The 17,136-nt window shown below is 40.6% G+C and overlaps 1 protein-coding gene across 1 annotated transcript in view; it reads left to right on the forward strand.

Annotated features, from left to right (window-relative positions):
* The window catches only part of Washc4 (WASH complex subunit 4), a 47,829-nt gene extending 31,003 nt beyond the window's left edge, over window positions 1-16,826 (forward strand). The window contains exons 23-33 of the mRNA XM_050145549.1: window positions 467-541; window positions 1,119-1,223; window positions 2,887-3,021; window positions 4,291-4,399; window positions 6,277-6,343; window positions 7,060-7,146; window positions 8,597-8,744; window positions 10,710-10,806; window positions 11,370-11,566; window positions 12,145-12,244; window positions 14,761-16,826. Coding sequence (XP_050001506.1) covers window positions 467-541; window positions 1,119-1,223; window positions 2,887-3,021; window positions 4,291-4,399; window positions 6,277-6,343; window positions 7,060-7,146; window positions 8,597-8,744; window positions 10,710-10,806; window positions 11,370-11,566; window positions 12,145-12,244; window positions 14,761-14,828 — 1,188 coding nt within the window. The 3' untranslated portion in view covers window positions 14,829-16,826. The remainder of the gene's footprint in view (window positions 1-466; window positions 542-1,118; window positions 1,224-2,886; window positions 3,022-4,290; window positions 4,400-6,276; window positions 6,344-7,059; window positions 7,147-8,596; window positions 8,745-10,709; window positions 10,807-11,369; window positions 11,567-12,144; window positions 12,245-14,760) is intronic.
* Window positions 16,827-17,136: the final 310 nt, after the last annotated feature.

Raw genomic sequence — 17,136 nt, forward strand, 5'->3', positions numbered from 1 at the left:
TCTGTCTGTTCTAGCTGTCTGACCTTAGAAGACTATCTTAGCTTTGTTTTCTTTTCTTCTGGTGTTTAGAAGAGTAATACCTGATGATTTTGAAAATTACATGTGAAGAGTAGTTCTTGTGTAATTTCAGAAAAGTATTATCCATTTTTAAAATGTATGATGTCTTTTAAGTAACTTGGAGTCTAGTCATTAGTTTACATTGTTAAAAGAAGAAGAAGAAGAGAAGTTGAAGGTTAGTCGGGAGATAGCTGTGCTCTGGGTCTCGTGAGAACATGGGGGATAAAATACAGAGCAGCAGACTCAGGGCTGTGTACTTGGCTCGTGGGACTTGGTGGTGCCTTTTATGTAGTTTAAAATCATGCAGACGGCTAGGCGGCCGTGTCATTAGTAAGGTGGAGTATTAGCTCATGCATGGCTGACTAATTATGCTTAACTCAGTCATGGGTTTCTGTGCATTGTGTTGTAGGGGCTTGACGTTCTGGAAATTATGAGAAACATTCACATATTTGTCTCTCGATACCTCTATAATCTCAATAATCAGGTGAGTGGAATTTAGAGAAAGATTTTGTTGCTTTGTGTTTTAAGGCAGGATTTCACTCTGTAGTCCTGATTGACCTAGAATTTTCATGTAGCCTAGACTGGCTTTGGACTAATGCCTCCAGGGTGTTGGGATTACAGTAATACACTGCCATGCCCACCTGAAACCCAGTTTTCATAGGGATGACTTTATAATGGAATGCCCCAAAGACCAGGGATTGGATTTTCAAAGGTGAAAGTTGATAACACGTGTAAAACAGAGAATAATTTTTAGAGTTTTTTTTTTTCTCCCCTTGAAAACAGGGTCTTACAATATAGCTCTGGCTAGCCTGGAACTCTCTAAATAGGCCAGGCTAGCCTTGAACACAGAGTTTTATGTGCTGGGTGCTGGGCTTAAAGGAGTGCACCACCACAGTTGTTGAGATCCCTGGATATTCTCTACTGTAGTGTGGTCATGTCCTCTTAGTGGCCTTTCTATTAAATTATCCTTAATGAAAAGGTCTTAAACTTTCTGTTGGGTTACTCACCAGCATTTGGGATAGGGTGTATTCTTACTGTTCCTAAATTTGTTTGCATTTCAGATTTTTATTGAACGGACAAGCAATAATAAGCATTTGAATACTATTAACATTCGACATATTGCTAATTCAATTCGGACACATGGGACAGGGATCATGAACACAACAGTAAGCATCTTTTGTGGGTTTCGTGGGTAATAAACTCTTGCTGAATTTAGTAATTTGGAAGATTTTTTTATAGAACATTTTAATAAGCATGCACTGCTTCCTGTTTATGTCACACCTGAATTTCCACTTTTTTTCTGATGGTATGAATAAAAATATCTGTTGTTACATTGTGTTGAATTTGGTGGGCACTATGATGGAAAAGGCGGTATTAGGTTTCTTAGCCCTCTGGGCCATATTGTTAACAGTGGAAGTCAGTACACTGTATGTTAGTTCTCTTGTACTCTCTGAAATGAATCACTGGGACTGGTTAACTTACTGTAATTCGTGATGTTTTTAAGGGTAGAGAATGCCTAATTATTTAATAACCATGTTCATAAGCCATTTACTAAAAATATTTTGAATCTTACTTGAAATGGACAGTTACTTGTAGAAACCACTAAACTATTTTTCCTCTCATAAGGTATGGCTAATTTTTCCAGGAGAGGAGAAACATTGCTTATATAGACCATTAAACTATTTGTAGTGAGGGAAGGGTTATGAGGAGAGAACTGGAAGCCAGTTGGGTCATTTTGGTGCACGAGGAAGGCTGTAGTTTCTGAGGTGGTGTGTGGTACGACCAGAGCTTTCATCAGTGGTCGCCAGTGCAGAAGCGAGATTCAGAGTCAGCATTACGCATAAGGCATCCTCAGGTAGGGAATCTTGTCTGAGCCTTTAAGAGTAAATAGTTTATAGAGTCCTGAGGAGAAACGCTTTCCTCCATTGTAGCAAACCAGTGTTGGTAGTAGATTCTGTGCTTATCAGGTGTTTACTAGGCGCGGGAGTGAGAAAAGCAGACGTTTTCTGCCTTCTTGGTAATAGAATATTGATATGCATGTAAGTTACCTAGGCAGGAGATGAGAATCAGAGTGGCAGGTTACCCACTAATAAAGCAGGAAAGAGAGAACAAGAAAAGTAGAGAAGACCAAGGCAACTATGCCTTAAATGTTTGTCATAAGTAAGCACCCTTTTCTGTAAAGAGGGAAGTGTAGACAGTACGTTGGCCAACACCCTTAGCAACATTTGAGAGTAATGGCGTAGGGGTTGGTGTAGGCTTCCATTGCGGTACAGAATGAATACTCGAATCTCAGCTCACATCTCACTCTCTGAAGACTTGTGAGTTTGGGTTGGGCCTTTAGATAGTCATTCTCAAAGCACCTGCACTCTTGAATTTTAGAGATCATTGCAGTTGTAACTTAATGATTAGTTAGTGCATGTTGAAGTTGTTGCTACTCTGCTAGAATTGACCTAATGAGAGCAGAGACCTCTAGAGTGGAACAGGCACACTGCCATGATGTGGAAGGCATCAGAGCCAGCTAGACGAGTGGTGGTTTGGTGCCTTCCCCAGCATCCTGACCCTTACTTGCAGTTACTTGTAGGGCTGATACTTTTTCTCCAGTGTAGGTCTGAATCCTAGCATGAGACTGTGTCCCCCCACCCCCATAGGAGGAGAGAGCAGCTTGTATAAGAGAAGTCTGTAGAAACTTCTATGAATTTGGGCACTAAAAACTATTTAAATATTTCAACTCCATTACTAGTTGAACTTCATAAATAGTACTTTTAGATCACTTACTCTGTACCATTTATTTGAAATTTCATATTAACTTTTCATTTTTTAATTTTATAGGTTAATTTTACCTACCAGTTTTTGAAAAAGAAGTTCTATATATTTAGCCAGTTTATGTATGATGAACATATCAAATCCAGATTGATTAAAGATATTCGATTTTTCAGGGAGATCAAGGACCAAAATGATCACAAGGTATGCTGTGTATTCTTAGTACCTGGATTGGACTGCTGTGTAATGACAGATGGTTACGCTGGCTTTGTTAGTACACCTCTCCACGACTGTCTTCCCCCTGTCTACTGTGTCCGCCCTCCTCTCCTGCTTCCCCGCAACTTCCTGTGTTCTCTCGGGAGGCTTAATGCAGATTTCTGGCACATGCTGTCTGATACCCCGGAACTGCTGCACAGTTGGTTTCCTACCAGTAGTTTTTAGCAGTGCTGGTTTGGAGGCTGGGAATGTAGCTTCTTGGCAATGGACTTGTCTGACTTGTCCCCAGTACCATAAGGAAAACAAAAATACACCTGAAATAGCCAAATACAGTAGAACCTGTACTCATAAACAGAACTCTGTTTTCCCTTTGCCCTCCGTGTGAGTTTTCCCAGTGTGAGGTTAAAAGCTCTTGCTGTGTAGGAAGTTAGGACAGAGACCATAACTGAAGATAGAGAACTCACGGGCTTAGATGGGTTCTGCATCTGCTCCGCTGTTTGTGGAACTATGTGAATTACACAAAGGTTCCCCTAATCTTAGCTGCGTGTATAATAGCTCCTGATTGTATTCCGTGGTAGTGTAGGAATTAATGCCAGGATATCGTCAGTAGAGGAATGTGCTGGATGTCTTTATATGGGGTGGAGGTGGCAGGTCACCATGCTGCTGTAGAGCGCGGTGTCATTGCAGTAAGTGTTAGCCAGAACTTGGAAAGCCTTTTTCACCCCAAACTGACGAAGGCAACTAGAATTTTCTTTTTTCTTTTTTTTTTTTTTCTATTTTGTTTTTTTGAGGCAGGGTTTCATGTGAGACTGACCTCACACTTGCTCATAGCCAAGGAGGGTCTTGAACTCTGATCTTGTTGCTTTTGCCCCCCAGAGCTGGCATCATAGTTTTGTGCTACTGAGCTTAGCATTTTAAGCAGCTTATTTATTCATTTGGAAGGAATGTGTGTAAGTTCTTCAGCAACAGGCCTATAGGAACTGGTTTACAAATCTGTGAACACATGCAGTTACTGGCTCAGTTCCTTCTCTTGGTCTGATAGAGTGGGTAGGGCTGGGCGGCTCCTGTAGCGGGGATGAGTTGCGTGTCCTCAGTTTCTCCTGTAGCTGAGACTAAAACAGCAGCTGCAGAAGCGTTCTGAACACCAGCAGGGCTTGTTACAGCTTTATCATTAGACCTCAGTGACTTGTTTCATGAGCCATTTACCAAGGATTTTGTTTGAAGGGTCTAAAGTTATCCTTAAATTTATCTCTTTAGTATCCTTTTGATAGAGCAGAAAAATTCAATCGTGGCATAAGAAAACTTGGAATCACACCAGAGGGACAGAGCTACCTTGACCAGTTCAGGCAGCTCATCAGCCAGATTGGTAAGTCACCTCAAAGTATTGAGAAATACAGTGCAAGTGCCAGAATCACATACACCACATATATGAGACAGCTCATGTATTGTGTGACTGCTTCTACTTCATTCCAGTTACTAAACTGTTATGTAGGAAATACCAATCAATGGTTAAATAAAATTTGTTAAATTAGACATTCACGTAATAAATGCACCCCAGAATTACATTCACAATTAAGAATCAACTGGTAAGTTAAAAGTAGTTTAGTAGGTTTTGTGTAAGTTTGATTATAGATTGTTTATTGAATGATGTAATTTTTTAGTGCTGTGCCATTTCGTGCTTTGTGTAGGATTTGCCGTGTTTTAGAAGCAGGCTTGACTTTTGAAATACAGTACATAATTTTTAGAGGGAAGAACTCCATTTAAGCTCAAAGATTAGCAGGCTCTTGGTCTTCTGCGCTGTTGGCATGTGTGGTCTCTGTTACTGCCATCACAGCCTATGACGTGTGCTGACGAGAAAGTGAGAAATAAAGTGGTGTTGACACTTGAGCCATCCACAGGGCCACATGGGAACTCTCCTCAGTGAGAGTCAGGGCTGTGACTTTGTATGAAGCCACCCCTAGTATGTGACGTGTTCCCATTCGCTCATCCTGGAGGATTTACGATCAATGAAAGTCTCAGATGCTGCTGTGACAGTGAAGTCCCTGCCTTTAGAGTGTAAGATGAGGAGGTTGACGTACAAGTAATTTATACAGCTTGATCTAGGTCACAGCTAACACATGGTAGAATCTAGATTTCAGTTCAGTAGCCTGACTAGGCCTTTTGCTTTTAATACTATTCTCAGCATGCCTTTTACTTTAGTTGAAACAGTTTAGGTATTTAATTTTTAAAAGATGTGTGTTAATGGGACCAGAGAAATGGCTCAGTGGTTAAGAGTACTGGATGTTCTTCTGAGGACCCAGGTTCAGTTCCCAGCACCCACATGGTAGCTCACAACTGTCTATATGTTTCAGGGCATCTGACATTCTCCAGTGCACATAAAATAAAATAAATTATATATTTTTAAAAAACTCTCCAGAGACATGACACACTCTAAATAAAATATATAATTTTTAAAAATGCATGTTACATATTTTTTAGAAAGCTTGAACAGTTGGAATAGGCCTTAATGTAGGTCATGATTGTTACTGTGTAGCATTAGTATCGGAACTATAATGCTTATGAGATATTAACTGTTACCTTTTTATTTGGCCTATAAGTAATTTCATCTCCATTACGTATCAAATTCCTTTTGTGACTCAGGACTTGTTTACTTTAGGGGTAGGATAGTGAAGAAGGCAGATGCCATAACTCAGTGGGTCCTTACCCTAGTTGAGGAGCGGCAGACAAAAAGATAGGGTACCTATGATGGCGTTCTGGGTAAGATGTGGTGGGTTGAGCATTTTTGAGGACAGTCTGGAATAGGGCTGGAGTGAAGCTAGTGAAGACCCATTAGCAGGGCACACGTGGGACAGCAAAGTCTAGAGATCACAGGAGTCCAGGCTAGAGAGACAAATTTGGGAGGTCCCAAGTAAAGATTTCCTGACAGCACTTCAGAGGAGTGTTGGGGAAATTGTACTATAATTTTAAAATGTTTGATCATTTTAATGAAGCTAACTAGCAATTAATGGTTTTAATTTATCAACTGAATTACATTTATCTTAAAATAGTAATGTCTGTGTATATCTAAATTTAACATTCAAATGTCCAACTCTATTTCTTTTTATGGAACAGAAATTAAAATTAAAGCAGAATATTTTGGTACTTAGGAGTGGAAACTTCCCAGTCGATTACTGTATGTATCTTGTCCTGATTGTTAGAATTGCTCTTGTAAAGACATGCTTTCTTTTTCTGTGAATTTTGAAGGTAATGCTATGGGCTATATACGGATGATAAGATCTGGTGGTCTTCACTGTAGCAGCAATGCCATTAGGTATGGATTCAAACATGATTTCTGCCTTGTTTGTGAAATTTTATCTTTGTTTCATAATACTGTAGAAAATGTACTTGTGCTTTTTCAATACATTTGAGGTGCTACTGCCTAACCTCTGCCCCTTTGATGTAAACTCAGTAAACTGGTTTTCTTCCTAGTGAAGAAAACATTGTTCCTAACACCTGAGGAATTTTTTCTCTTATATTTTAAGATTATATTAGGGGGCTAGAAAAAAATGGTATAGCATTTACTCCTCCAGAGTTCTTGGGTACATTCCCAGCACCCATACAGCTGCAAACAACTGGCTGTAATTCTAGATCCAGGAGATCCAACACCCTCTTTCAGTCTGCACAGGCGTGGCACATAGACACACAGGCAGGCAAATACCCATACACATAAAATAGAAGTAAGTCTGTTAAAAAAAAATTTAAAAAGAAAAGATTTTTTTTAAAAAACTAATTTTGAAAATATTTCTTTAAAATACAGTGATTTTTATCAGCATAACCAATGAATGTAAAGATTGCTAATTTTGAGTATTAGAGTGTGAGCACATAAAGTTTGATTTGGAACTACAGTGATATTAACAATATTACTTGAAATGCAAAGTTTTTCCCAAATAATATACTTAATTTTTACCGTTCCATAGTACTTCATGTATGTGTTGGTTGCATATATTTTACTTGCCCCCATCAATTCCTTCTCAAATTCTCACGTAGATTCGTGCCGGATCTTGAAGACATTGTGAGCTTTGAAGAGCTAGTAAAGGAGGAAGGGCTTGCAGAAGAAACGCTCAGAGCAGCCAGGTAAGCTGGGGAGTGGCCAGGACTGGGATGCTGAGATTCGCTTCCAGAGGCAGTGAGAAGATAGGGATGACCGTGTGTGTAGTCTCAGATCTTTCCCACCTGACCAGAAAGATCTTCTGGAGAGTGCTGTGCACGTGCAGCTGTCACATACTCAGTCACATATTCCTGTCTGGAGCGAGTGACCATAGGTGATACCTTCATCCGGTGCTGAAGCCATGGCTCGGTAGTTAAGAGCACTTGGCTGCTATTGTAGAGGACTTCATTCCCAGCCACCACATGGAGGATCTAGGGCGATGGAATATACAGATGCTGCCTGAACTAAATAATTTTAACTTTGGTTATTATGATAATATAAAAATGATAAGCATTCAATTGAAACCATATTACTTGTTTTTTATTTTAATTCTTTTTCCAGGCAAGTATTATGAGCTGTGATTGTTGTGATGCTGGGCAGGGCAACAGGGAGGAGCAATCCTAGCCAGCCTGGAGATGCTAGGGAACCACAGGGTACGCTGCAGCGGTGTGGTCTGCTGCTACGCTGTGCTGTTAATAGCTCAGGGGTATTCAGTGCAGTTCTGCTTCAGCTCCCACTTAGCACACTGCCAGTCTGTTAGGATGGAGCCTCTCACAGGATGAAGAGCATCTCTAGTTGCTTCATGTGCATCTCAGAAAACCTTCCACTCATGGAGCTTGAGAATAGTAGTGGTTCTACTTAATCCCCAGCCGTAGAAGCTGCTGGTTCTGAAGATTGTAAGAGACGTTCAGCTCTGAAAGAGGACCAGATGGAGGCTAAACAGATGCTAGAAACATTAGTGAAGAGGTTTAGTGCTGCAGAATATATTTACAGTGAACATGGGTTCTCAAGAAATAGAGACCCAGCCAACAAGATCATTTAATGCACAAAATCCTTGCTACCAAACCTGATTTCAAGCCTCAGAATCCATATGGTGAAAGGAAGAAACCAGCTACTGCAAGTTTTTCTCTCATATTTACATGTTCATGCATTTGCTTGCACACACGCATGCATGCATGCCTATATGAACACTATTCCACTAATGTTTTAAAGAGTTGGATGGTGAGGTGGCTTAGCAAATAAGAGCACTTGCCACTTAGCCTAACAATCTGTGTTTCACCCTCAGAACCCACATGGTAAAAACAAACCTCACAGGTTGTCTTCTGACTTACGTGCAGTGTGTGTACATGTGCATGAACATGCCCAGTCATATATACGTGTGTATGAACACAATGAATGCACAAAAGGAAAGGAAAAGAAATACCAGCTGCTCTTTAAGGGACTGAGTTCATTACGTGGTGCTGATCAGTTTCTGCTCATCCTGCAGTCCATGGAAATTTTATGCTGTGTCCTGATTTGGAGTAGCATTATTTAACCTAATGAAAGACCTAAATTTTTAAAAAGCCACACCAAGGAATGTTTTGTTTTGTTTTGTAGGCATTTGGACTCAGTCCTCAGTGATCATACCCGAAATTCTGCTGAAGGCACAGAATATTTCAAAATGCTAGTAGATGTTTTTGCTCCAGAATTTCGAAGGCCAAAGAATATACATCTCCGGAATTTCTATATCATTGTCCCTCCTCTAGTGAGTATTTGAAAAACTAGAAGCGAGTTTTTAACAGGTGTTACTACAGATTCACCTTCCATAAAGCGTGAAGTACATTCATGCCTCTGGCTATCAGTGGGATTGTGACGTCAGCAGTTGTGACCAAAAGCTTGGACTTGCAGCTGAAGTTTCATAGCTGATAGGTTCTTACTAATGGCAAGAGAAAGCCATGTTGTCAGTCACTTGAGTGTGTCCTTCCACGTATGCCGTAGGATCTTTACACAGAATTTTGCCATAGAATCATTTTAACTGCTTCCTGCAGATCAACTTATTATGATGTCAGGTTTGTTCCAACGTACCTTTCGGGATAACTTCCCCTTTCAGCTGTGAACACCCGCACCTGTAATGACTTTGTAGTGCTTCCTCCTGAAATGTTTGTTTTCTTCACTAATTCCATGGTTGCTCTCTAAAAATAGCTCAAGTCAGCACAAATTACATTATAGAAACAGTTATTGCGGCAAGAGAAATGAGTTTAGAAAGGTATATATTAGCAATCAATCTGATCTTAGGAGGTTTCTGTACCGAATTTTTAGTTGCTGTCTTTAAAATCTGAGCACCCACAGGCACATGACAACTTCTTATTTCATCTTACTCAGATCATACTCTGGGGTGCGACTTGAGTGCAGGGCTTGTCCAGCATGCGGGTTCTACCCCAGCACTCTGTAGTCTGCATGTGGTGGTCCATTTTTGTAATCTCTGCTTTTGAGAGGGAGGTAGAAAGAAATAGGAGGATCCAGAGTTGAAAACTATCTCTGGCCAGCCTGAACTATATGAGGTGGTTTTCAAAACAAACAACAGGAACTGCTGGAGGCCTGGGTCAGTGGATACGAGCACTGCTGCTTTTCCAGAAGACCCAGGTTTGACTCTCAGAAGCCACATGGCAGCACAGAGCTGTCTGTATCTACAGTCCCGGGGGATCTGACACCCCTTCTGACCTCTGTTGGCACTGCATGCAAATGATGCATATATGTACATGCAGGCAAACATGCATACACATAAAAACAAAAGAAAAAAATTTTAAGTGCTCAAAATAAAACCACCTCTCCTTGAATTGCTAATTACCTAGTATACGAACATCATCACCTATTAGAAATTGTTCCCCAAGACCAAACACCTTCCTTTCTGTTTCATACATCTGTTGTTTACTGTTCTTTTTAATACCTCGAATATGGCAGAGATGCCCGTGTACATCTGCTGAGTGCCCAGGTTAAAGATGCGTTACTTGGTGATATTATATGTACTGACTTGAATCCTCCTCATGCTCCTTTAATCTTGGGATCATCATATACAAACCATGCTAGGCAGCCGTGGAACCATAGGTGAATTGAGGGAAGAGTCTGGGTTTTTTAAAAGTTCCATTATATAATAGACTAAGTGTAGTACAAAGACATAGTGTGCTATTTTTTGTGCTTTATAGTCTGAGTCCAGGGGAGAAGATAAATATAATGAGCTGTCAATTAAAAAAAAAAAAGACTAAATGGGAGTCAACAAAGATTTCACAGATTGATTGTGATTGCCAGATGTTTTATAGTTAGTAAGAGCCACTACTATGTAGTATTTTAGGATGATCTGTGGAGGCGGAAGGAAGGATTGCTTTGTAAAAAGTGCTTATGTTTTGAGGTAAAGTGAAACCATTTTCTGCTCCCCATGTTTCCTTGTGTTTCACTTTGGGTCAAGATCTCCTAAGAATCAATGTTCTCACTTAACTGTGCACAGTGACTTCCACCGAGCACTGTGCCAGGGTAAGATCAGTGGAGGGGAGTCTCATGCTAGAGGACTTGGCTGAACAGTCCTCAGAGACACTTAGGGGTTCGTGTCCTCACCAGGAGTCAGTTTACTCAGGAGCTAAGAAGAAATTATGGTTGTAGTTCTTGAAATGTCTGTTGTAGCAAATTCGTGGACTTTATTAGCTCAGTTGTTTTTCTGTGTCTTCTTTCCTTTTAGACGCTCAACTTTGTAGAACATTCTATAAGCTGCAAAGAGAAACTGAATAAAAAAAATAAAATAGGAGCAGCGTTTACTGATGATGGTTTTGCCATGGGTAAGCTTAATATAGCTATTCTCCCATCAGTTCTGTTTACCTTAAAGTGGGCTCTCAGAAAAAATTGATTGAAATAGATTTCTGTGCACCATAAAATACGCTGTTTTCTCTAAGGAGTGCCTGCTGTTAGCACTGCTTGTCTCAAGGCCTCTCCATCCCCTGTGTTGTCATTTGATACCATTAGAACAGAAATGCTACTTGTCCAGCTTGCCCTCTGTCTGGGCTTGCTTTGTTGTGGTTTTCGTTTTTGATCTTGTTTGGTCTCACTGGTGCCCATGTAGCCGTCCTCATTTCTCTTCTGTCTGTCTCTTTGATTTTGTATTGTGACCATGGACATCTCATTTTCCTGATGATGTCCAGGATTCTATTATTTACTCTTTTCTTTTTTATACCCCCCCCCCCACCAAGGAACCTAGAAGAGACCCCTGATTAACTATCACTTTTGCTATGAAATGTGATTTGAAACTGTTGAGATTCAAGTGACTAGCTTAGTGCTTGGACCTGTGGGTGCAGGAGAAAGGAGGACTATACTCACTGAAATTTAAATTTTGGTTTTACTGTAGGTGTGGCTTATACCTTAAAGCTTTTGGATCAGTACCAGGAGTTTGATTCACTTCATTGGTTCCAGTCTGTGAGAGAAAAGTACATAAAGGAGATAAGAGCAGTTGCTAAGCAGCAGAATGTACAGTCAACTAGTCAAGATGAGAAGCTGCTGCAGACCATGAACCTCACTCAGAAGCGACTGGAGGTCTATCTGCAGGTAGGGCCTCGGGTCCAGGCCCCGCTGACTGATTTGCACTACAGTTGATATCTGAAGCCATATGAGATAATAGCAGTAAAAAGAATGCATGTTAGAATTGATATTTGGAAGCCATTTGGTCGTAAAAAATTAGATTGGGCTGGGCAGTATGGCAGGGTATGAAGTGCTTGTCCTACAAGCCTGTGAACTGGAGTTCAGGTCCCCAGAACCCACGGAAAAGCTGGGAAGGTGTAGTTGTCTGTAATCCTAGCACTTAGAAGGCAGATTCAGGAAGTGCCTTCCAGCAAGCTGCCTAGCTAGTCTACCCAGAATCTGTGAGCCCCAGGTTTGAGTGACAGACCATGCCTTAATTGTGACGTGGAAAGTGATTGAGGAGGACACCTGACTTCAGCTTTGGAGCTATGCACACGCACACACACATGAATTCCCAGTCACACATGTGAACAGGCTTGGACACACCATACACACATGTGCACGGTATGGCCAGGGTACTTAGAACTCCTTTAGAGACATTAAAATGCTACTTTGTTGTTTTGTTAAAACGTATTTCCCTTTTTATTTCAAATTTTCTCATGTAGGAATTTGAACTGCTTTATTTCTCACTGAGCAGTGCAAGGATTTTCTTCAGAGCAGACAAGACTGCGGCTGAAGAGAATCAAGAAAAGAAAGAGAAGGAAGGTTAGTGAAAGGCACAATTGTGCGTAGATCAGTGACAGTTGACAACTGTGTTCCATCCTCTTGTCAGATTTCTAGTTTACTTAATCTTTTGGAAAATCATATAGACCTAGAAAGGAATCTTTTACTAACACCCACATGGATCCCATGTGGTGTGGAGAAAGGTTTACTTTATTCCTTAAGTTCGTGCTCTGGTTTATCTAACAAACTTAACAAGCTGCTTCCTTCTCCTTACTGCTCAAGCCTGTATCAGGAGGGAAGGAGGCTGGTTAACAGCAGCTACAAACAGCTGAGCTGCAGAGATGCCCGAGGTGACAGTGCTTGTTGAGGTGTGAAATCCCTGGGGTGTGGGTGTCATGGTAACAGCATCCGCTCTGCGTGCTGAAGTCCACGCCCCGGTGGAAAGCCTTACGCCCATCCTAGTCTGTAGGGTAATGGGGGCTTACATACTTCAGTCAGTGTGCACAAGCCTTGCTCAGTGCCTCACAGCTCAGGTCTCCATTTCTCTCAGACGTGACATGGAAGAACAATTGTCTACTCTGAGGAATATCTGGTTCATTCCATTGTGGAAATTAGGAAATGTATGTAGGTACAGGAGCTAGGTAACATTTAGAATTTTATGGGTTTTTCCATGTTATGTCTGTCGTGTTAATTTTCATGAATTGAAATGTAAAATATTTTCATAAAAGGTGGGTTTTTTTCATTTTTTAAAAATATTTATTTATTATATATATAATATTCTGTCTATGTGTATGTCTGCAGGCCAGAAGAGGGCACCAGACCCCATTACAGATGGTTGTGAGCTACCATGTGGTTGCTGGGAATTGAACTCAGGACTTTTGGAAGAGCAGGCAATGCTCTTAACCTCTGAGCCTTTTTTTTTCCATTTTTGCATTGAGCAGAGGCTGTTCTTTGAGTAGATTTATGTAAACCAGTTTATTCTTGTCGGTGTTGAATATGTTAAGGGTAATTTATCAGTACTAGGTATCAGAAACACATCTAGGTATTTTTAAAGTCTGGACTAATAAGCATGTGCTGGAGACAATTCCTGATGCTTCGTCTGTCTGCACTGTTGTTTGTTAGTGCTTTAGACGGCAGTGCAGGCGCACACATCTGAAGGACGAGCTGGGTTGTCGGAGCTGTGAAGACACAGCTGTTGCTATGGTTTCACTGCCGCTGACTAAGCAAACTGCAAGTGGGTTTTGTATTTGCTTTAAGGCCTAAGCATGAAGACAGCCACAGCCAGCCTAGTCTCCAGGCTGATCCTGTGGAGCTTCTTGCTGTGTCCTGTTCTTCAGGACACTGTCTGGTGATGTCACTTTCGTGTCTGGTCAGTCTTCTCATACAGTTGCCTGAGTGGTGAGATCTGCCTAGTACAGAACTCAAATGACTGTCACCTGCTGACATAAAATGTATGCTAACATAACATTTTGCACAAAGTGCCAATAATTTGTTGGCACAGATAATAAAAGGCTGTGGTGTTGGGGCACACCTCTAATCTAGCACTTGAGAGGCAGAGGCCAGCCAGGGCTACACAGAGAAACCCTGTCTCAAAAAACCAAAATGTAAAAAAATGGATTATGAGCTGGGGCAATGGCTCATGCTTGTAATCTTAATATTTGGGAGGCTGAAGCAGATCACTGGGTTCAAAGCTACCATAGACTACAGAAACTCTAGACAAGTCCGGTCTACAAAGTCTCAAAAAAATAAAAGAAGGAACTGGGGAGATTGTTTGGTAGGTAAAATGCTTAGAGGACCTGAGTTCAGATCTCCAGCGTGCATGTAAAAGCCAGGCATGGTGGCTTGTGTCTGCAAACCCAGCTCATCAATGGGACTCACTGGCGAGCCAGTTTAGCCAATAAGAAAGCTCTGGGTTCTGTTATAGAGACCTGCATCAGAAAACTAGGGACCGAAGAAATGTCTCCACAGTTAAAAGCACTGGAACTCTTCCAGATGACCTGGGTTTGGGTTCACTTTAGAATCCACATGGCAGTTCACAACCGTCTATAACCCCAGTTCCAGGGGATCTGACACCCTCTTTTGGCCTCCTAGGGTGCCCCACATACATGTAGGCAAAATACCCATGCAGAAAAGAAATATAATTTTTTTTTAAATGAGGAAAGTGATAGAGGTAGATACTCAATGTCCATTGTCTGGTTTCCATGTGTGAGTCTGTGCACACATGCTCCATATGTATGTACACTTGTGTGCATACCATACACACAAATAAATACTCTTTATTGATGGCAAGTTACTCACCCAAACTGTTCTGACACATGCCTTCTAGCTGTGTTTGTGTTAGTAATGGCAGTCTAGGTTCCTGTCTGGCTAGGCTGATGGAAGGAAGATTTTTTAACATTTAAACAAACTAATATAATTTGTGATGTTAGAAAAATACTTCATGGATGCAACTTTATAAATTGACATTTAATAGCATAGCTTTTTTCAAATTGTATTTATTAATTAACTTTTGTAAAACCGACAGGTATTTCCATTGATGTTTTCTCTCTTGCTTTCAGAAGAAACTAAAGCAAGCAATGGCGATGTCCCCGAGGGCACTGCGTCTGCAGACCCTGCTGTGAGATGATGGTGTGGGGTCAGCTGGGTGTCGTGATACCTTCCCAGTGCCGTGGATTACAGACTGCTTGAGAAATTGTCATTTCCTAGGTCACATCATGGAAAATTCTGTATGGCAGTGCTCTGGAGTCAAGCCCATTTTATTTCTAATGCTCTGGTTTTCAAGGGCTGAGAAGCAGATACTGGATCTTTGGGGTATAGGCTAAAGATGCTCCTGCTGGACTCTTTGACATGATGCTATCAAAGGGAAAGTCCAGATTCCCACACCATTGCTTTCCATCTCCTGTACTCTCTGTGTTTGTAATTTGTGTGTGTCTTTGATCCATGTTGATCTCAAGTCATAGGAAAGCCGGTGCATATGCTGTACACAGCCAGTAAATACTCGATTTAAAGAGAGATGAGCTTGAAATTCGTGACCATCTGATCAGACCCTGAGGATGCATTGACGCTAGAGGTGAGGTGCTGTGTGACCGTCTGTGCAGTGTGGCTAACCGGTTCCCATGTAACTCTTCATGAGCTGCTGATGTCTGATGAGACATTTTATAATAGTTTACATTGCTTTGGGAACATTTATCCTCCAACAGTTGCTTTAAATATAAGATTTACTTAATCTCAAAGAAAACTCAGATTAAGCCATAGACTCCCACTTGAAGCTTCACTGCGTTTGAAGGCACTCTGATACTGGGGAAAACAAGAATGAATTATCCTACAACCAAACTCAGGTTTCTTCGTTACATTAAATTGAAATTCTGGTGGCAATTTAGACAGATCTTTACTTTAAATCCAGTGTAATGATTAAACAATACTGCACTATGGCAGGCTGTCAGTGATTACCACTGTGAGAATGGAACTAGTGTGTCACTTTCTGATGCTCAAGAAAGAAAGGCCGTGAGGAAAGGTAGTTCCTAACAAGCAGCCAGCGTTCCTTTTGTGAAGCTGTGCTTGCTAGCTAGTGAAACCGTCATGGCCTTTTCAAGGTAGAATAAAATGATGCCTTTGGGGTGAAAAGGAAGGTTTAAAACTTTAGATTAATACAGACATTTCTTTTGGAAATGCTTGTTTTTCTGTTGCATTTGCCTGCTTAACTATTTCTTTGGATAAATCTTGGAAATAATCCTAACACTTAGAATTCTGACATGGCTCCGTGGCCCCAGCTTTTGGAGTGGAAGTACAAGGTCCTGCCTGGGACTCATTGATTAGGCTTGGGAACTTTCCCAGCCCAAGCTAAATACTATGACTGTTAAATCAGGAGAAACAGAATAGATTGGAAATGTTTTTTATTATGTTAAACATGGTTTAGAGAATTATGGACAAAAGATGGATTAAAGGCATTTAATGTTTGTAATTGATACTAACTGTAGAGATGGCCCTAAAGCATGCTGCATAATTAATAATTTATATTTTCATTATTATAAATGTTTATATTAATGATACTGGATTTGATTATATCAGATTTGTCACCATTTATAGTATCAGTATTTTCTTTCATTTAAAAAAATGTTCATTCATCATTATTCCTGCACATTAGAGTTTACATACTGTCTCCCTGGACACTTAAAATTGGGAAGAAAGTGACATAATTGTTCTACCTGTAGTTAGAACTAATGTCACTACAGTCTGGGTGAATTATAATAAGTCTGTGTAGATGAAATAAAATCTCTGAAGAGAGATATATTTAAATGGTCTTAAACTGCAGAGCGACAGGGCTTCAGTGTATTCACGCTTGAGTTGATGCATACATTAGATGATGGTTTTCCTTGCTAACGTTTTTTCAGACATACTGTAACTGAAATATTAACATGTGTTTTGTTGTAAATTCACAAAAAACTTAATGATGTTCCAGTTCTCAGGAATTAAGAACTAACCATAACATTGTCAGTTCTAATTAGATTTTGTAAAAGACAATAAGGTTCTTATCTCACTTGAGTTTGGGGGTTCTCCTTTTCCCCAAACTCTAATAGAATACATTATGAGTAATAAAACATTAATAAATATAATTTCAACATTGTCCTTCCCTTGGATATTTATGGCCAGAATTAAATGTCTTCAGCAGTAGGTCTTGTTAGTGTGACTCTGGTGGTGTGAGCCTGAGGACTGAGCTAGACAGGCAGTCGGCTGAGTGGTTCCTACCTCTCCTTCGTAGATCCTTCATTGTTGATAGGTCAGTTGTCTCAGCTGAGAACCGATGTGAAGTTACTCTCTCTCCTGAGTTTCTGTGACATGTTAAAATAACTTGTGCGGTTTACAAACAGGAAGTGTTCTGAAGTCATAATAACCAGAGTTTTTATTTCTCCCTTAGAGAGTGTCTTACTGTCTGT

Source organism: Alexandromys fortis, unplaced genomic scaffold (assembly GCF_014885135.2).
Source record: "Alexandromys fortis isolate MF-2015 unplaced genomic scaffold, M_Fortis_MF-2015_v1.1 scaffold_50, whole genome shotgun sequence".
Classification (NCBI taxonomy): domain Eukaryota; kingdom Metazoa; phylum Chordata; class Mammalia; order Rodentia; family Cricetidae; genus Alexandromys; species Alexandromys fortis.